At 46.1% G+C, this 20,697-nt stretch overlaps 1 protein-coding gene across 7 annotated transcripts in view; it reads left to right on the top strand.

Annotated features, from left to right (window-relative positions):
• Positions 1-1,868: 1,868 nt before the first annotated feature.
• Usp28 (ubiquitin specific peptidase 28) overlaps positions 1,869-20,697 on the top strand; it is a 53,135-nt gene continuing 34,306 nt past the window's right edge. For 4 of the 7 annotated variants that reach the window (XM_076925076.1, XM_076925079.1, XM_076925081.1 and 1 more), the window contains exons 1-5: positions 1,884-2,036; positions 15,233-15,310; positions 15,985-16,117; positions 17,226-17,331; positions 18,071-18,230. In XM_076925076.1, the coding sequence (XP_076781191.1) occupies positions 1,980-2,036; positions 15,233-15,310; positions 15,985-16,117; positions 17,226-17,331; positions 18,071-18,230 (534 nt within the window). In that variant the 5' untranslated portion in view covers positions 1,884-1,979. Of the gene's footprint in view, positions 2,037-6,025; positions 6,161-15,232; positions 15,311-15,984; positions 16,118-17,225; positions 17,332-18,070; positions 18,231-20,697 lie in introns of those variants that run through there. The other 3 variants (XM_076925080.1, XM_076925082.1, XM_076925078.1) reach the window with 3 other exon arrangements.

Genomic DNA, 20,697 nt, shown 5'->3' on the forward strand with positions numbered 1-20,697 from the left:
AGCTTGTAGGCTTCTTGACGGCTGCAGTGGGTCTCTGGCAGGCAGCCTGGCTGGTCTGAACCTCTTTGGGGCAGCTCAGTTTATCTCAGACTCTCAGCAGTCCTGTCGATATTTGTTTGGGGAGAGTGGGACCTAATCACTCAGTCATTTTCAAGGACTACCTGAAGCCTTTGATTTGTTTACCTCCTGAGCATAAGGTGCTACCTTCCAAAGTAGGTTTAATTTGGAGGAAATGGCTGCAGAACAGTGACCTGCAGGGATTCAACCGGGTTGCTTACACAAGCATAAGGGTTACTTAATGGTGCATGAACAACTTAACTGGGGCTATACCACTTAAGAAAATGGGGCTCGAGAGATGGCTCAGTGGTTAAAAGCATACACTGCTCTTGTAGGGGCCCTGAGTTTGAGTCTCAGCACCCAGACAAATGGTTTACGACTGCCAAGGCTTAGGAATTCTAGTTTCTTGTACTGCCTCCTGCTGTTCTGTGATTCGGCTCTTCAGTGTGTATAGACACTGGACACCTGCCTTTGATTGTTAAGTCAACCTAATAACTTAATCAGTCTCTATAATTTTCTATTTTGAAAACTTTACGTATTGGAATGCTCTATCTGTATGTACAACCACACACCAGAAGAGGGCATTAGATCATAGATGGTTGTGAGCTACCATGTGGTTGCTGGGAACTGAACCTCTGGAAGAGCTGCCAGTGCTTTTAATGCTCTTAACCGCTGAGCCACACTTTCCAGGGTCCTCCTATCATAATTTTATCAACTCCAATGGTTCTGTCCTTAGAGAATCCTGACAAACATGGACCTAATAGATACAGGTCCCAATTTTCAGCTAAGGCAGAAGCATAGAAAGTTCAAGCCAGCCCGGGCAACTTAACGAGATCATCTCAAAGTAAAACATTTAAGTTGAATATGGCAGTAAGGACTTACCATCATATGACCAGGTGGAGGCAGAGGATCAAGAATTTAAGACCAACGTTGGCTACACAGTTAGTCTGAGGCTAGTTTAATCCACGTGACACCCTGCCTCAAAAAATCCAAACCAAAACCACTATCAATAAAACCCCTGTTCCCAAGCATTAAAAGGGGTAGGATGTGGCTTAGTGCGTACGTTAGGGTCAACACAGCTTGCACACACATGGGCTCAAAACGGGAATTTGGAACATGTGGCAACTATGTTCAGGATTAAGACACGATGCTGAGCTCTGTGAATGTTCTGGCCATTCAGCTGTCTTTATACAAACCATCGAGTCAGTCTATGCTTCTCTTTGCGTCCCTAGAACAGGAAATGGCTAGAAGGCCTGGTGGGAAAGTCTGTCAGCAGAAGGAACCCAGCAGCCTCATCAGGCCTATGGGGAGCTGAGGACGGGCCGGACGCAGATGCGAGGCTCAGCCAGCGCAGGATGGAGAAAAAGAGTCTTGGAAACCCAGAGGCCTCACCGACCACTTCCTGGGCACCTAAGGCGGAAATCGCAACAGCTGGCGAGGCGACGCTGACCCCTTAGTCTGTGCCCGGCTGCGGTCACGTGGGATGGAGCACACCAAGACGCCCCGCCTCCGGCTCACGCAAGCCAGAGGCGGGCGTGGGTGACGCCTCTAGCGCACGCTGCGGGCGTGAGCAGAGTGTGTGGGCGGGGCCTCTGCTGGCTGGGCGGGGCCCTGGGGGGGGAAAACCTCAGTTGTGTGAGTGGGGCATGTGGGCGGGGTCTCCGGATCAAGCCTCAAGATGGGTGAGAGCCGGTTGGTGGGGGTGGGACATCCAGCGAACGCCATGGGCGGAGCCTTTGCCGCCTGCTGTGGGTGGGGAGTGTTGGGAGCGGGCTGGCGTGGGCGGGGCTTCGAGCGCGCGCCGCGGGCGGGGGCGGGACGTGTGGGCGGTGCCTCCCGGTGCTCCGGGGCTTCGGGGGCGGCGGTGGTGTCGGGGAAGACGACAACGAGAGTAGGGCTCCACGCGGAGGGGCACTACGGCCATGACTGCGGAGCTGCAGCAGGACGACGCGGCGGGGGCGGCGGACGGCCATGGCTCGGTGAGCCTCGGGTGAGGGTAGCGGGGCCCGGGTTCCGGCCGAGAGGGGCGCGGCGGGCCAAGCGGGCGCGGGCCGACAGAGGCCGGGGCCTGCGGGCTAGGGCGAGAGCAACCCAGGCCGCCGGGGACTTGCGAGGCTGGGGTCGCGAGCCTGTGTGAGGTTGCCTGGGTGTATGGGCCAGCTCGGGTTCCGAGCAGGACTGAGTGTGGGACCCGGTGCTAAGGACCCTAACGGGAGGGGTTGCAGGTGAGATCGTAGGCAGCGGGGTCACCCCGAAGTGTGCACCCGGCCCGACCCAGCAGCTAAAAACTTCCCAAAGGCACGACCACCGTGCCTTGTTCTGACTCTCAAATCAGTTTTATTTCAGTGACTTCCCAGAGGCTTAAGCAGACTTAAGTTATCTCACTTAAAGCCGGCGTTTATCAACAAAGTGCTAAAAAGACCCGGAGCCCTACTCCTCCCTTTTCCCGCCCGGCTTTTCGTTCAGTTCTTCCTTTTCTTTGGGAAACAAATCAGCTTCCCCAATTATCTCATTGATCACTGTAGATTTTGAAGGAGGGGAGAGGAAAGGCACAATGTATAAAAGGCACATTATTAGGTTCCCAATAATATAAGAAGGTTGAAAAACATTACAAGGCTCTCAAGGCTAATATATATGGTGAGCCTTCATAAAGACTCATTTGGAGAAATTCAGAAGGCTCACAATGTTTCTTAAAGAAACATGGGAGGTGGGATTTGAGACTGTCATCTTGTGTTACTTTGGAATGTTACAACCTAACAAAACATCCTCACTCCTCAAGAGCTGCAGTTTTTAAATGACAAAATGGGAAACCTGTACCAAGTATTCAAATACCGAGTTTTCAAGTGAGAAAATTTATAAGATATTTCGAATACAAAAGTGAGATACCCCTAAGGCACTATATGTCTTCTCTTATTAAATTTTAATAATTTGAGGTGCTTGAGGATCAAGCACATGAGGCAATCAAGTACTGCACCCCCCAGACTACCAAGTTTAAAACAGAGCAGGCCCTTTAAAATTCATGTAGGAAAAGATATCTCTAAGTCTTGGGCTGCAAAATGAAAGTAGGTGGATGGTTTTTCTGTGATCAGATAAAAATTACATTGTTCCTGAACAGTCTTTTGGATATTGGGTCTGTATTTTTCTGTGTTTTTCCCCCCTGTGATTAAGTCTACTTGTGTTGGGGACAGTGACTTAAAAACATGTGGTGAGATTTGGTTTTGAGACAGTCATATTGATACTATTTTGAGGGAGAGCAAGTCATATTTAAATTTGTTCTGGGCTCGTCATTTAAGACCACATGCCTTCCCATCAGTGGTGTTTCATTTACCTCTGTCCCAGGCTGCTGAGTAGTGAGTGACCCGTAGTTCAGCACTCTCTATTTGAGGGTTTGCATGTAAGGTGTTTGAGCATTGTGTATAAAGTCAGAGCTATTTTGGGAAGGCTTGGCACTCCCGGGCTGTGGCTAGCTGTAGTAGCCTGAATCCGGCGACCTGCAGAGTGATGACATTTACTACTATTCCAGAGATTTTGCCCCAGGCTGACAGAGGATAAGCTTTGAAGGCTTGATAACTGTTGCCCTTTTTGCTCAGGTCAGGATCAAATGCTTGAAGGCTTGGGTTCTGCCGAAGGCGTAAGTGCAGCATAACTTTTGCATCTCGTGAGAATATTAATAACTTCTTCCTCTTGATAAACTCTATGTAGGACGGATTCTTCTTTTGACTTCACGAGGCATTCTCCCTTCCTTTACAAGATGTTTTAATACAGTTGAGAGGAGCCATCCTCCCCCGACACTCAGGAGCTATTTAAAACTTTTCCCTTCCCCAGTTGGTCACTTGTACAAAGGACAGACCAAACTATGTATAGGCTCCGCACAGTGAGTCCTCTGGAATCTGAGCCGACACTTGGTTATCTTTGAATCCCCCAGACTGGTGATTTAGGGACACCTTCCTGTGTTTTAATCAGTTCTCACCTTAGGTAAGAACCTGCTGGGAAGTTTATTGTTGGCGTAGGATAAACTGCTTGAAGTCAGTTTGCTTCCTTGGAACCTGTCGCCCTTGACACTGTGGGGGAGGAATCGGGACACACACTCCCCTCCCCCCTCCCCTCGGAACCCAGGGCCCATGCATTCTGTAAACTTTGTTGTGCTTGCTGTTTTGGTTGATTCTTTATTTCCCTTGACTTTCATGATATCTTTGGGGTTGTGGTTGTTTTTGTTTTTTTGAGACCAAGGCTGGCCTGGAACTTGGGAGTTAGTCATCCTGCCTTAGTCTCCCTGGTGCATCTAACTCCTGTCAGGTTGGGATTTGTTTTGAAGTATTAGAAAGCTGTAATCTGGCTCCACAACTCTCCTGCTCTTTGAGCCACAGTTACTGTTCACACAGAAAGGGCGGTATTTTGAGCACATTAACAGATAACCTCTTATCAGTGGCCCTGTGCATTCTGTTTCATCAAAATGACTTCTTGTGTGTTTTTGAGACAGGTTTTCTTGTAGCCCAGACTGACCTCCAACTTTGTAGGGGAGGACGACCTTGACTCTTTGATGCTCCTGCGTCTGTTTTCTAACTGTTGGGGTTGTAGGCTGGGGCTACAGTGTCTTATACTCAAAGAAATTTAAAATAATGCCAACACTACAAGTAATAACTAACACAGAGAAAGAGAAAGAGAGAGAGTCAGACAGACAGACATGGTCTCTGAGTGCTGGGATTATAAACTTGTGCCTTCATACTCAGGTTCCCGCCTCCTCCCTGCCCTTTCCTTATGTGTTAAGGTACAGCTTGTTAGACCTCACCTTCCGTCTCCCCTGGATGTGGCAGGCTAGCCGTCCCAGCTGGCCCTGGCACTTCTAGGGCTTCTCTGCCTCCCATCCCTCTGTAGCAGGGGTGCTTGGGATGGCATTGCTGTCGTGTGTCCAGCTTTTATGTGGGTTTTTGGGACTCAAACTCAGGTCCTTATGCTTGTGTAACAAGTGCTCTTATACTGATAAGCCATCTCAATACCCTTTTAAAGGGCTTGTTTACTTTTATTTATGTGTATATGTGTGCCTTCATGTGTTTATGTGCACAGTGCGTGTGTGCATGTGTGTGTGTGTGTGTGCCTGGAGAAGTCATTGATCTAGAACTAGCTGGGTATAGCTCACCTATGCTGGTGAGCTACTTGGTGTATGTAGGTGCTAAGAACTGAACCCAGTTCCTCATCTGCAGGTGCTCTTAACTGCCAAGCTGGCTATCTTTTTAGCCTTCGCTTCCATTTTTGTGGGGATGACAGGTTTTTATGTGGCCCAAGCTGTGTGAACAAGTTGGTTGCTTAGACTCTGTAATAGAACTCATGATCTTTCTTCCTGCCTCCTCTTCTGAATTGCTGCAGCCTCAACAGTTTTTTCACTCTACACCACCATGCTTGTCTTCCGAACCCCCCCCCTTTTTTTTTGAGAGAGAGAGAGAGAGAGAGAGAGAGAGAGTGGGGGGGGGAGGGAGAGAGGGGCCCAGGGTCTCACTGTATACCTCTGGCTGGCCTTGAACCTGGTAATAGACTAGGCTGGCTTCATATTCACTGAGATTCCTGTCTTCTCCCACTGGGTTTAAAGGTCTTTTAAACCCAGCCTTTTATTTTGTTTTGTTTTGTTTTGGCTTTTCTTTTTGAGACAGGGTTTCTTTGTGTAGTCTTGAGTGTCCTAGAACTAGTTCTGTAGACTAGGCTATCCTCTGTCGACCAGGTGCATCTGCCTCTGCTTCCAAAGTGCTGGGACTAAAGTTCTTAGAGTTGATGGCTTCTGTTGTTAGGTCTTCCTTAGATAGGGTCTTTCTGTACAGGCCAGACCAGCCTTGAACTTGGAACCTTTCTCCTACCTCACTCAGTTTCTTGAGTGCTGGGATTTTCTTGTGTCTTTACTTTCCAGCAACAGGACATTTTCTGTCAGGGCAGCTTTACTTCAAACTGAGGCTTTTGTTTGTTTGTTTCTTTTGTTTGAGGTTTTCTCATAAAGTGGCCCTGGAGGGCCAGGAGTTGGCTATGTAGGCCTGGAAGGCCTTGAACTCAGAGATCTGCTTGTATCTGCCTCCCAAGTGCTGCAGTTACAGGACTGTGCCACCATGCTTGACTCAAAGTGAGTATTTTTATTTTGTGTGTTCGTGGCGCTAAGGAAGCTCTTCATTGCCAGCTCTATCCCAGTCTCCTCTTTTCTCTCCCCTCCCGCTTTTGTTGGTTTGTGGGGGTTTGTTAATTTGTTTGTTTGTTTGTTTGAGATGGTCTTAGTTACAGCTTTTGAACCTTCCCACCTCTGCCTCCCAGATACTAGCATTGCAGGTGCTCTCCAGCACACTGACCTGCTTGGCTTCCTTCCTCCTCTCCTTCCCCTCTCTTATTGTTTGTTCTTATATTCTTGTTTTGTTTGTTTAAGATAAGCTCTCAGCTGGCTCAGGCTGGCCTTGAACCCTGTGGTTGAGGATGCTGAAGGTGACATGGAGCTGATCTTGCCTCTACCTCCCAAGTCCTTGGATTACGGTGTGCACCACCACACATGGCTCCTACTGTCTTACGTCTTTTCTAGAACTCTTGTAGTGGCTTATAGCTAGTGGTTAAATTTATAAAAGATTAATAGGGATTTTTCCATGATTTTTGTGAGGGGAGAGCAGGGAGGGACATGGGCACCCATGTGGAAGTCAGAAGACAACTTCTGTGGAGTGAGTTCTAGGGACTGGCCTCTGGTGCTCAGACTGCAGCAGGTGTCAGGTTGGTCTCAGTATTTCAAGTCTCTCTTAATCGTCAGAGCTTGCCCTTGTTCAAGAGCTATTAGATGTTTTGTCCACTGAGTTCCCTGGCATCCATGTTTTATTTCCATGGAAAAACTATACTGTTTCATCCTGTTTGTTTCTGAGAGGCAAACTTCTCTCAGCAGGGAGAATTTGCATTCCAGGAGACATTTCACAGTGTCCTGGTACTCCACTTTTTAATTAGTTTATTTTATCTTATGTATGGGTGTGTTTGCCTAAATGGATGCCCGTGCTCCTTGTCTTGGACCTCCCAAGAGAGGCTGGGGAAGGGTATTGGGTCCTCAGGAGGTGGAGTTGTAGATTGAGCCCCTGGGGATGTTTTCGATGATGACTGTGGGGAAGGGTGCTGCTGACGTGGAGAGGGTCTCACCTGGTACAGTTGAACCTCCCAAAAGTATTGTCTGATCTGGTACTGAACAGTGTGGGTACAGGTAAAGAAATCTTCATCAAAGCCATTTCACCTACTGTAGCCCAACCCCCACAAACCTTCACTGTCTTCCCTGCTACTGAGGGGGATCAGCAGCTTCTGCTCACCAGGAATTTAAACATATAGGAAGTTGGGTGTGAGCTGGCTAGTGCTGCTGCCCAGCTCCTGTTCAGTGGTCTCTGTTGACAGGTCAGAACACTAGGATGGAGTGTGGATACCGAGTGATCAAGTGTGTTTCAAGTGAAGTGGCACGTGGACCTCCACCTTAGACCTACTAAATCAGTCTGCTCCTGGGGGCCAGACAGATGAATGGTTCAATGACAATGACTAAGAGCACTGGTTGCTCTTCCAGAGGACCCAGGTTCAATTCTCAGCATCCACTCACTGGTTGGCAGTGTAAGACCCCCCCAGCAGCTCACCGTCTAACTCCAGTTCCAGATCCTCTGACACCATCACATAGACATACATGCGGGCAGAACACCAGTGTACATAAATACAAATAAATTATTTTAAAAGGGGTTCAGTTTACTCTTAGCCCAGGTCTGCCCAGAACATATATAGGTCAGGCGGCCTTCAAATCAATCCTCCTGACTCCTGAATGCTGGGATTACAGGTAGAGATTAACCCAAGGCTTCACGCTAGGCCAGCAGTCTACCTACTGAGCCGTATCCTCAGCCCAAACGCTGCCTTTTGACTCCATCCCTGGGGGACTCATTTGCACATTAGCCTTTTAGAAGCTTAAGGATAGAATTCCCTTTCTGCTGTGAATAGGGGCCCTTAACAACAAACCCTCCAAAACTTTGTCAACAGCACTTTCTGCTGCCCCCTCCCCAGGTGTGGTTGACTTGATTTCCCGATCGACCTGTTTTCTTCTTTCCTAAGTGAATAGAGCCTCCTGATTTTATTGTCTTCTGTCATCTTCATAACAAAACCCAGCTCAGAACTAACTAGGTGACCTGGCCCTCCCTCCCCCCTCTCCCAGATCACAATGCTTGCAGCTCTTAAAAGAGCTCTTAGCACCTTAGGTAGGCTCAGCTCTCAAGCCACCGAGATACACGTCTTACATCTTTGTCCTTTCCTAGAAAATAGACTCATCTGCTCACTTCCCGTCATCATGTCTCCTTCCCTGGTCACACAGAGAAGGACTGTCACCGTGGTGCTTGCCACATTCCTCAAGGGACAGTTTTGGAGTTTGAAGCATGTTGACCATTTTTGCCAGAGTGTTATTGACACTGAAAAAACGTTTTCTAAAACAGCTTTGCTGAGGCATGAGGATTGCTATGAGTTTGGTATTGGTGACAAAGTGAGACCCTGTTTCAAAAAACGAAGAGCTCCGCCATCTCGTGACTGTGTTTTGAGTTGGTGGGGGAAAAGAAGCCTGGTATTGATGGTGCACAACTTCAGTCCCAGTATATTGGAGGAGGAGGTAGGTGGAGCTCCAAGTTCAAGGCCAGCCTTGTCTACATTAAGAGCTCCAGGATAGCCAGGACTACATAGTGAGACCTTGTCTTTAAAAAAAAAAAAAAAAAGTTGATATAGAAACCTTGAAACCGTACCCCTAAACAGGGTCAGCTTAAGCTGAGAGGGACTGAGGGGGTTAAGGAAGGTAGGTCTCTAGATCTCCGCAGGGATGGCGGTGTTAAGTGCAGTTTCTGCAAAGCTCTCATAAGGTGGCCTTGTGGGGTCTTGGCTCCAGCAAGTCCTGAGCTGATTGGCCAATGGCTTACAGAGAGCCTGACCAGGCAGTGGTTTTACCAAATCAGCATACCCTGGTGCCTGGTGTTGAAGCTTGCCACAAAGACTTATGTCTCTCTCTCACACACACACACACACATACACACACACACACACACACTTTGTTAGAGAGAGAGTGGGAAGGCACATGTGCTTGTATGTGTGCATGTGGTGACAAGGGTAGGGTGGGATGCCAGAAGACAACTTGGAAGGAGTGTGTTTCTTCTACTTTCTGATGTCTGAGGATCGAACTCAGATCATCAGGCTTGGCAGCAAGCTCTTCTCTACCTGGTGAGCCATTTCAAAAGACTGGAAAATATTAAACATATTTTTAAATCTTTATTTTTTTAATGTTTATTATTTATGTGTATATGAGCCCAAAGAGGTGAGAGAGGTTGGCTCCCTGAAGCTGGATTGCAGGCAGTGACCTACCTGATGCAGTGCTGGGATAGAACTTGGGTCCTCTGCAGGAACAACATGTGCTCCCCACAGCTGAGCCATTTCTCTGCCCTGAGCCTATGAAATCGTAAGCAGATTCCTTTACTTACATACTGCCCTGGACTTATATGGCCTGGCCTGAGTTCTAAGTTGCTCTAACAGCAAAGCATTTCTCCCATTGTAGCATGAGCCTTCCTAAACCCAAACGTCCTGATGCTCACCTGGTTGGAAAACACTTGAACCTTCTTCATACCTCTGAAGTCAGATCTTGTAAATGTAGAACGTAGAGTTTTCAGAGTGGCACAAGTAGAAAATGCTGAGCCTGGACGGCCTTTACTCTAGGGTGGCAGTGGTTTTTCTACATGCAAGAGCAGACTTTAGCTGGGCACAGAGTGATTCTTCATTGACATCCTGTGGATGCTGTGCGTCTCATTTTCCAGGCACAGAAACACGATGCTTGGGAAGGTTGTGATGGGTGAGATGTGAGTCCGCCTCAGTATGGACTGGCTTTCCAGTCAAGCCAGCCTAAAAGTCTTCAGGAGTGCTTCCAGCAGCATGCTGCTTGACTCTCAGATGCAATTTAAATTTGAGTCTGCTGCGCAGTGGTGGTGTGCACCCATCATCCCAGCAGTCTGGCAGGAGTTCCAGGCACCATGTGCCCTAGAACAGGACTCCCTCTTTGTTTGTTTGTGTTTTTAAATCTTCAAATTTTGATGATCCTAAAAGAAAATTTTATATCCATTATGATGTCATTTCCTGTGTCCCCGCCCTAATGTCTGGCAGTGGCAGCTCTTTCTGTCTCTATTCATCTGCTTCGAGTGTTTCATGTCCATGGACTTGTACAGGATTTAACATTTTGTGTCTGATGGCCCTGTTCATTGTGGGTGGATGGCGTGTGGTATGTGGGCAGGTATTTGCACAGGCATATGCACATGGACATGTTGACTATCCTTGGTCCTGCTCTCCATCTAGTTTTTCCTGGTAGTGTGCATGTACAGGGTGTGGGTGTGGGCGAGGGAGGACCTGCGTGCCACATGTGCCTGGGAAGGTCAGAGGACACCTTTGTGGAGTCAGTTGCACCCACTTTCACATCCGAGAATACTTGACTAAAGCTTTATTCCTGTTGTCTGAGATGTCAGGATGTGCTATACCTCCCTGCTTCCCACAAGCATTCTGCCTCTCCTCACCAGGGTTTGCTCAGATGCTCTGTCACTCAGCTGTAATGTCTGTCCTTCACCCCATTCTGAAATAGTTGTTAGCATGTGGTTTAAAAACAAAACAAAACAAAAAACCTTTCTCAAGAGCTGGAGAGGTGCTTTGGTTAAGAGCATTCACTGCTCTTCCTAAGGACCTAGGTTCAATTCCCAGCACTCAGAAGATAAGTTTACAAGTCCAGCTCTATCAGATCTGATGCCCTCTTCTGCCCTCTGTGGGCACTGCATGCATATGGTGCACAGCCGTGCATGCAGCCAAAACACCTCCATACGTAAAAATAATAATCAAAATATTAAAAATTGTAAATACATTTTCTGAGCCAGGAGGATGGCATAACAGATACCAGGTGCTTGCTGCCATGCCTAACAACCTAACTAGTTTCAGCTCTGGGACCCACGTAGAAAAAGAAAGGAGAGAAGCAACTTGCACAGCTTGTCTCCCTACCTACATGCATGTATAGCACAGCATGTACACAAACATGTAAAGACACTTCTGCACATACAGTGTCCCCCCTCCGGCTGCTGCAGACATCTCTCCTCACATTCAGTCTGAACTCATCCTGACCTAAAAACCCTCAGTAACCCAGTGCCGGAGCAGGACACGCCTGACAAAGACATTTATTTTGCTCTGCCTACATGTCTAAAACTGGGCATGCAAACCCGATGGCCCAGCTTCCTGTTATCTTGCCCATATAGTACACTATTGGCGCTGATCTTCTTCGTTGTTTGTTTGTTTGTTTGTTTGTTTTTTGTAGGCGTGTTCCACATGGCTGATGGCTTTGTGGTCTCCTTTCTCATATTTAGTTGGGTGTGTACTGAAAGAAAGAAGCATTCTCTTAGGTCTTCTAAAAGCAAGGCATAGGACATTATATGTAGTCTGAGAAATACTCCTGGTCACCAGTTCTGGTGAGATTAACAGAGGTAGCCTTTAGGGGTTCCTTTTTCTTCCTGGTCTAGTACTTTTGGGACTTCTTTCTCTTGGGTTTTGGGGGAGGGGGAGTAAGCTATTTATACTTATTAAGTAATAAATTCTTTTAGTTTGGGGGCTATAAGCTAAATTATTTTTTAAACCCTTAGTTATAAATGCTTTAAATGTTAACTTATTGGGGTGGGTGATACAAGTGTGGTGATGTGTGTCCCCGTCTGTGTGGAGATCAGAGGGAGAACTTTGTGGGGCAAGTCCTTCCTTCCAGCTGTTAATGTATGGTCTTGGACCAAATTTAGGTCACCAGACTTGAAATGCATATACTTTTACCAGTTGACATCCTGGGCATCTGTCTGTCCGTCCTTCCTTCCTTCCTTCCTTCCTTCCTTCCTTCCTTCCTTCTTTATTTATTATATATGCAGTGTTCTGTCTTCATATATTCCTGCAGACCAGAAGATTGTACCAGATTCCATTATAGGTGGTTACCAGCCACCATGTTGCCTTGACTGTTCTGGAACTCACTCAGTAGACTAGGCTGTCCTCAAACTCAGAGGTCCACCTGTCACTGACTGGGAGAGGAAAGTTCAGTTTTCTCCAATGAGGTGACTGTGGGTGTGTCAACCACACTCCAGGGCAGGCTCCTTTACTGAGCAATTGACCTACACAAACCCTGGATTCTACATTTGTTTGTTTGTTAATGTGCTTGTTTTTGTTATGATTTGGTGGGTTTTGGGGTTTTTTTTGTTTTGTTTTGTTTTTGCTTCTTTGGTTTTGTTAGGGAGAAAGAGAGAGACAGACAAATAGAATGAAGTTGGATGAGTGGTGGGAAAAGGGAGGATTTGGGAGGGCAAAGAATATGATCAAAAAATATTGTATGAAAAAAAATTTAAGAATAAGAGAAATCTGAGGGGGCTGGAGAGATGGCTCAGCAGTTAAGAGCACCGACTGCTCTTCCAGAGGTCCTGAGTTCAATTCTCAGCAACCACATGGTGACTTACAACCATCTGTCATGGCATTGGATGCCCTCTGATGGTGCGTCTGAAGACAGCTACAGTGTCCTTATATAAATAAATAAAATAAATAAGTCTTTAAGAGACAGAGAGAGACGGGGGTGGGGGGGGGAGGGAGGGAGGGAGGGAGGGAGGGGGAGAAGGAGAAGGAGAAGAAGTCTGGTTGGTTCTCAAGTCACTGTAACTGAGGTATGCGGACAGCCTTCTGCTAGATGGGCGGGTCCATTTCTTTACTGCTCCTGGAAACTGAATGTAGTCAAGGAAGTGCAAACCTGTCGGTGCTTGCCATCAGTTGACTTCATCAGAATAGAGCACAGGCTTTGTCTTGTTTGCACTGAACTGTACTTTCTGTGGAGTGGTGTAGTAGTGCTTAAAATCTGCTTCTGTGAAGTGCCAGAGCATGAACTGGGGATACTGTGGGTGCATGATGACTTTGGTTGGCCATTATAAAAATAAACTTGTAATTCTTCCTGGTTGGTTTTTTGAGACAGGCTTTGCTGGCCTCCCATTGTAAAAATCCTTCTGCCTCTGTCTCTCAAGTGCTGGAATGTCAGGTACAAGCCATCAAATCTGGCCCTGTAAAGTTAACATTTAAGGGACTAGAGACATGGCTTGGTGCTGAAGAGCACTGGCTTCTCTTCCAGAGGACCCAGGTTCGATTCCCAGCACTCACATGGCAGCTCACACTGTAACTCCAGTTCCAGGGGATCCAGTTCTTTGTCTGACCTCCTCGGGCACCAAGCATGAACATATAGACATATAGACAAACCCTCTATACAAAGTAAACCACTTTTAAACATTAATTACCACTGTATAATGCTTGCCTTGGCTGGTAGAATGCCACAGTTGTTAGCCTCTGGCTTCCCAATAACACATTGTGCCACTGAGTAATCAGCTTCTAAAATAGAAGTTTAGTATCAAACAAAGTTCACAGTCAGAATACAGCTTCTTCCCCCTCCCCCCAAAAAAAGAATGTTTGCATTGGTTTGCTTTAAGAGGCTATTTGCTTCTGCTTCTTTGTCTCTTTAGAGTTGCTGGCTGTCAGCACACTCACCCCAGCAGTAACTCTAAGTTACTTCTCTGTGGTCGTAGGTGTGCTGTGAGGTTTACATCAGGTAGTTAATACTTCCAGAGCTTTCAGCACAGCACAGCACAGGGCCAGACGTAGGTGGTGCATGTTAGCACTTAATTCCTGCTGGATTCTTACTGTCTCTGCATTGGAGTGACTAGTGCCGTTCAGAGCAGTTCCAGATGAAGGTGTGGTTACTGGGTCTGTCCGTCTGTCCATTCTTTCCACCTTTGTCCCAGCTTGGTATTATTATTGGGCTTCTTATTTCCCCTGCTGCTCTCCCACGGTTTTTTAGGTATGTTGATTTTGACTTCCCAAAAATTTTTGTAGGCTCCAGATGCCTAGAGTCACACACTTTTTACACGGTGAAATCAAATGGAATTAGAATTTGACCCTTCATCTGGGAGAAAATTAGTACCTTACTTAAAAAACAAACAAACAAACAAACAAACAAACAAACAAAAAAACCCAAAAAGCTGCTTATATTTCCAGTTTTTGTCCAAGTAGAATCTCAGCCTGATAACTCCTTCCCAGCCCAGCTCTGGTGGCTGGGTTTGTCAAGACCCATAATGTCCAAGACTGCTATCTCAGCTGGAAGATCCATTTCTAGCTTCTCACTGGAGAGTTTGTGACAAGAGAAATGCTCTGATCCCTTTTCCAGGCCTGGGAGGGCTGTTCAGTTGGTTATTTCTAGTTGTGGTACTTAAGTGGGCCCTCCCTCAGCTGTTGAAGACCATAGGATCCTGTTTCGGTTTCAGCTGGCAGTAAATGAGGCTGTCTCTCTGAGACAGTGCTAACTGAACTTAATGGTGAAGCCTGGAGTGTTAAGTTAGGACTTAATCCTGGCACAACTGTAGCTATGGTATAAATGAGATAGTTGTTCACTGAAATACTCTTGAACAAAACTGTTTTCGGTACTTAACTAAAAGCCCAGCCGGTTGTTTCAGTTGAGTTTTACTTGTCCAAAGGTGTTTTGTATTGGCTTTGACTGCCAACCAAGGTGGTAGGGTGAGCACTTAGGGTGAGAAGGGGTCTTAAGATGATCTGTGTAGTTAGTTAGGCCTCTCTGGTTCTTCCAGAACTATATGTCTTATTTGATAGTTGAGAAAGTGCTAGCTTCCTTTTAAAGTTAGTAGTACCAGTCATTTGTTAATTACATGGTTAGAAGCTTATTGTCAGTGAAAAATGACACACACACACACACAAATGGAATGCACAGTAAAGCTTAAAATAGCTCATCCTCACATTCATGCAGCTCCCTGGGCTCCTTATATGACCTTCTGATGCACTGTTGCCAGAAAAGAAGGCCCAAGGCTCCTTAACATACATCAAGGCTGACTGGTTTCAAGTGTCCTGGGTATTTGGAGTTTTCTGTTGAGTCATATATCTCTTGTTAACTGCTCAAAGTATATTCGGAGACCAAATGATAGACTTGGCATTTTACAATGTGTCTGACCATCAGTAACTTGCTACATGGAGCTTGTCAGTGCTTTATAAAGTGAAAGGTGCAAGTTTTGGGGGCTTGTCTGTCCAGAAGGTACCCAGGAATGCTTTCTGACTCATATCTGATTTTGTTTCTCAAAAACAGAGCTGCCAGATGCTGTTAAATCAGCTGCGAGAAATCACGGGCATCCAGGACCCTTCCTTTCTTCATGAAGCTTTGAAGGTTGGTTTCTTAGCTGACAGGCTCTGAAGCTGTTTCCCACATTACAGGTGTGTCAGTACATGCTATTTCTATACCAGGTAAAACAGGAGCAGGAACCCTACCACTCAGGTGCTGAGTCTCTTCAACAGAGAGACTTTAAGTAGCCGGTGGGAACGTGCAGTGGGGGAAGCCTGTGGGAGCTTTAGGAGTCCCAGTATCCGTGTGCCTTGTATCCATGTGGATCCTGAGTGCCACTAACAAACAAAAAATGTCACCCTGTAAAATACAGTGACTGACTGAATGTACTGAATGCACCTGTGTTAGCTGTCAGTTCCCTTTAGTGACTCGATGTACCCTAAGTGTTCTGTCAAGTTAGGCTCATGAAATGACTGAACTGTCCAGCAAGGCTGTGGCTTGCTTTTCATTTTGCAGCTCAGAGTCTCTTGCTGTCACCTGGCTTGATCCATCCCTAGGTGCACCAGGCTCTCTGCCTTTACTAGACTGCCTGCTCTCTGCCTCAGAGCTATGATTAGGCTTGGTCTACTCATTGTGTCACCATGGTTGTAAAAGAACAGTGCCAGAACTATTGCACACTATTAACTCTGCAATGCTTTACTTCAGAAATTTGGTTTTTTTTTTTTTTTTTTTTTTGGTTTTTTTTGTTTTTGTTTTTGTTTTTGTTTTTTTCTTCTTAGGCCAGTAATGGTGACATCACCCAGGCTGTCAGCCTTCTCACAGACCAAAGAGTTAAGGAACCTAGTCACGACACAACTGCTACAGAACCATCTGAAGTAGAAGAGAGTGCTACCAGCAAAGATCTCCTAGCAAGTAGGTGTCCTGTCCTAGTCTTCTCTGAACTAGCAGAAGACAGCGACCGGGTGCTCATTTATCTCCTTGACCCTTTGGCTGGGCTGAGCCATTGCTGGGAGCCAGGCTTGGGTTCAAGCTTTTAAATGGTTTCTTTTCATTCCTTCTTTCTCCTTACTTTACTTTGTAGCCCAGGCTGGCTTTAAATATCTTTTCTTCTTGACTAGTTTTTGTTAGTCTGTACTAGGTCATAAGCCAGCTTTATAAAGCTAGCCCTCCATTGATCAAAGAATACTACATGTATAGCTGACTATCCCATGCTGGCATGTTTTACAAAGATGTTTTTACAATAATAAAGGCAATTAGCTTACAGGTATGAAGTATATTTTTGACTTTGTGGAGTATTAATGTAATTTTTTAAGTGTCTTTATCTCATTCATTTTTAAAGTTCGGGTTATTTTTATGTATATAAGTGTTTTGCATGTGTGTATGTCAGTGCATTGGTTGCTGCCTAGTGTTCTCAGAGGCCAAAAGAGTGTGCGGGACTCCTAAAGCTTGAGTTAGAAATGGTTGTGAGCCACCGTGTAGGTGCTGTTAATTGCTGAGCTAGCTCTCCAGCACTCTACTTTTGAGACAGGGCTACTCACTGAGCCTGGGACTCACCAGTTGGCTAAACAGCCAGGCCACCACGTCCATGGAATCTTTCTTCTCCCCCAGGACTGAGAATATAGGCATGTACTTACCATGCCTGTCTTTTTACGTGGACGCTGGAACCTGAACTCAGGTCTTTGTGCTGAAGCAGCCAGTTTTCTGTGCACTGACCATCCATCCCCAGCCCTGGTGCATTGTTTAGTCACTTACTTGGGAACTGTGGGGATCAGATATGCAGTAGAGATATGTTGTTCATTTGAAGTTGAGACAGTTACAAGGTGTGTACAGAGGAGCCACTGGTGAGAATTTGGGATGCATTTGGGCCACTGGTGAGAATTTGGGATGCATTTGGGCCACTGGTGAGAATTAGGGATGCATTTGATCCACTGGTGAGAATTAAGGATGCATTTGGTTGGAAATGTTTTACCTTTCTTCCTTCCTGAGCACGGGAACTAATGGAATTTCTGCTTCCTCACAGAAGTGATAGACCTCACTCACGACAACAAAGATGACCTTCAGGCAGCCATTGCTTTGAGTCTCCTGGAGTCTCCTAACATTCAAACTGACAACAGAGATCTTAATAGGTTGTTGCTTTAATTTATGAACTTTGTTTCTTGTGGTGGTTGCTTTGTTGTATTCTGGGAAAGCTACTCCTGGCTCATTCTGTCCCTTTATTGCTCCAAAATAGTTTCTTTAAGGAGTAGTCTTACCTTATTCAGTTCCCTTTCCCTTCCCCACCTCCCTCTTCTTTTTTTCCTTTTTCTATTTTTTTTTTTTGGGGGGGGGGTGGGGAGTGTCTCAGAGTGGCCTGAAACCTGTGGCCCTGCTCCCTCACCTTCTAGAGTGCTGGGATCCCAGGTGTGTGCCAACAGCCTGGCTCTTGGTTCACTCTGAAAAGTAAAGGACATGGAGGCTCTTAACCTGGTCTGTAGTCTTTGAGTAGAAGTTTACAAAAGTTTGTTCCCAGTTACTAAGGAAAACCAATAATGAGCCTAAGTCTCTGATAGTACAAGCCCTTCAGTAGGGTATCATGGTTGAGTGTAAACCTTTAATGTGATGGGAATGAATAGCCTGGAACCTCAACTCATTTTTACTTTGGTTCTTACTAGTAATAGTTTCTGATAGAAGGGCTTAAATTTGTATTTAAACCTCGCTTTTCACTTACTTAAAACTGCAGAGCTATTATGTAGACACTGATGGTCCAATGGATGGTTATCCTGGTATTTGAATCATCTGTTCAAAATTACCAACATGGTCTGTATAGTAAATCATTCTTTAACTTTTTTTCTTCTTCTTTTGCTATGTGTTGTTGGTATGCTACAGAACGCATGAAGCTAACACTGCAGAAACTAAACGCTCAAAGAGAAAACGCTGTGAAGTTTGGGGAGAAAACCACAATCCCAATAACTGGAGGAGAGTGGATGGCTGGCCGGTTGGGCTGAAAAACGTTGGCAATACATGTTGGTTCAGTGCTGTTATTCAGGTATGGTGTTTTAATTTAAGAGACAACCGCCGGGCAGTGGTAGCGCACACCTTTAATCCCAGCACTTGGGAGGCAGAGGCAGGTGAATTTCTGAGTTCGAGGCCAGCCTGGTCTACAGATTGAGTTCCAGGTCAGCCAGGGCTACACAGAGAAACCCTGTCTCGGAAAAAAAAAAGAAAAAGAAAAGAGAGAGAGAGAGAGAGAGAGAGAGAGAGAGAGAGAGAGAGAGAGAGAGAGACAACCATTTTATAGTTTGCTAAAATGAAACATGTGAAGTATAAGTTGAATCAAATTGTGTAAAACTGGGTAAGTAGTCTTTGTTGTAGCGTTGTTGTGTTGTAGTTACTTTGGTGTGTTTGGACTGAGAATTGGTGATGTTTAAACTGCTCAGTACTGAAATATAAATACCTTAAGTGTTCGGGGTCAGCAGTTAATGAATACCATTCAGGGTAGCTTGGAGTAGAGGCTTGGCAGATGGGCACCCTGGAAAGAGGACTGTAGAAATACTCTTTTTCATTATGTAGCCTAGACAGACCTCACGTTTGTGATCCTTTTGCCTGTACCTCCCAAGTGAAAGGGTCTTAGGCATGTACCACCATCCTAGCTATGTGCATGAATTAGATATAAATATATACACACACATGTATTCATAGATTCCAAACACCCTATCACTCAGCCACATTCCCAGTTCTGTGAAAACACTCTTGGGAAGGAGGGCTGTGAAATCCATAGGACTCAGTCTGGAGGAGTGACCAGGTAGCTCATTGACATGGGAGGAGTAATTTGTGGTAGAAGTTGCCAATAAGGCTGTAGATGTGCTGAGTTCAAAATACCTATGTTTACATCCTTGTATACAACACTACATAGGAGTTAACTAAATGTATTTCTAGGTCAGAAAAGAATACTTTCAGGTTCTAAGTAAAGCCAAGCAGGTGGATGGATTTTTTTTTTTTTTTTTTTTTGGTTTTTCGAGACAGGGTTTCTCTGTGTAGCTCTGGCTGTACCTGGAACTCACTCTGTATACCAGGCTAGCCTCGAACTCAGAAATCCACCTGCCTCTGCCTCCCAAGTGCTGGGATTAAAGGCGTCCGCCACCATTGCCTGGCTTAGGTGGATGGATTTTATTAAAGAGAAGTGTCTATTAAGTATTTCCTGGAGCTGGAGAGATGGCTGAGCAGTTAAGAGCAATTGTGATCTCTCTGTAGTACTGGTATCTTAAATGCTGGGGTCTACTGCAACTGGCTGCACTTTCACCAAAAGCCTCTCCTGGGCTCTCTTCATGGTGCAAAGCCTCAGCTCTTCTCCATGGCCCCTTCAGTTCTGGGGCTTCTACTGCTAACGCTGCATCCTCTTCGGTGGCCTCTGCTGGCCTCTCGCATGCCAAGCCACTGCCCCTAACCCTTTCATGGTACCAAGTCTGCCTGCCAGCATGAGGTACTACCTTTACTGCCTCTGAAGCATAGCTTCTCTGTGCTTTCAGGAAACACTTCCCAGAAGATTTTACCACAGTGATGGTGGTCTGTTCTTAACCACCACTAATTTCACAGTTCCAGCTGACCAGCATCAATTGTTCCAGCAAAGCAAAGGTTTCACTTTATTGGTACTGATCTCTTGTTAATCACAGCTGATTCTTCAGCCCCAGCTAGCCAGAACCACAGAATCTTCACACAAAAGCCCGGTAGAGTCTTTGCTTCCCTCTGAAAAGTCAGGAGCCAGGCCTCCATCATCTGGCCTGCTCACAACATTCTTCCAGGCTCCTACAGAACAGCCCACTGAACTCTTGACACTCAGTGGCTTTTCTAGCCCAAAGTTCCAAGCCCTTCTTCCACAGTCCTCCCCAAAACAACATCCTCTGGTCTGCCACAGCAGTTCCCTACTCCTGGTCCAGCTTACCTTAGAGTTTTTATTGTTACAATAAAACGGCATGACCAAAAAGCGAGTTGGGGAGTGTCTTAGTTAGGGTTTTTGTTGCTGTGAAGACACACCAAGCTCATGGCCACTCTCATAAAGGAAAACATTTAATTGGGGCCGGCTTACAGTTAGTTCAGTCTGTAACCATCGTATCGGAAAGCATGGTGGCATGAAATTAGACATGGTACTGGGAAGGTAGCTGAGAGTTCCACATCTTGAACTACAGACAGCAGAGGGAGACTGCCACGCCAGGCTTTAGCTTATGATCTCAGACCCTGCCTCCACAGTGACACTTCCTCCAACAAGGCGATACCCACTCCAAAAAGTAGAGACCTCCTGATCGTGCCTCTCCCTACAGGCAAGGATTCAAACACATGAGTCTGTGGGGGCCATTTCTTTTCAAACCAACACAGGAAGGAAACAGTTTGGCTCACACTTTGATATCAATGTTCATTATTGATGAGTCAGGACAGGAACCTAAACAGGCCTGGAACTTGGAGGCAGGAGCTGAGGCAGAGGCTGTGGAGGGTGCTGCTTACTTACTGGCTTGCTCATC

The sequence above is a fragment of the Arvicanthis niloticus genome, chromosome 26, assembly GCF_011762505.2.
Source record: "Arvicanthis niloticus isolate mArvNil1 chromosome 26, mArvNil1.pat.X, whole genome shotgun sequence".
NCBI lineage: Eukaryota > Metazoa > Chordata > Mammalia > Rodentia > Muridae > Arvicanthis > Arvicanthis niloticus.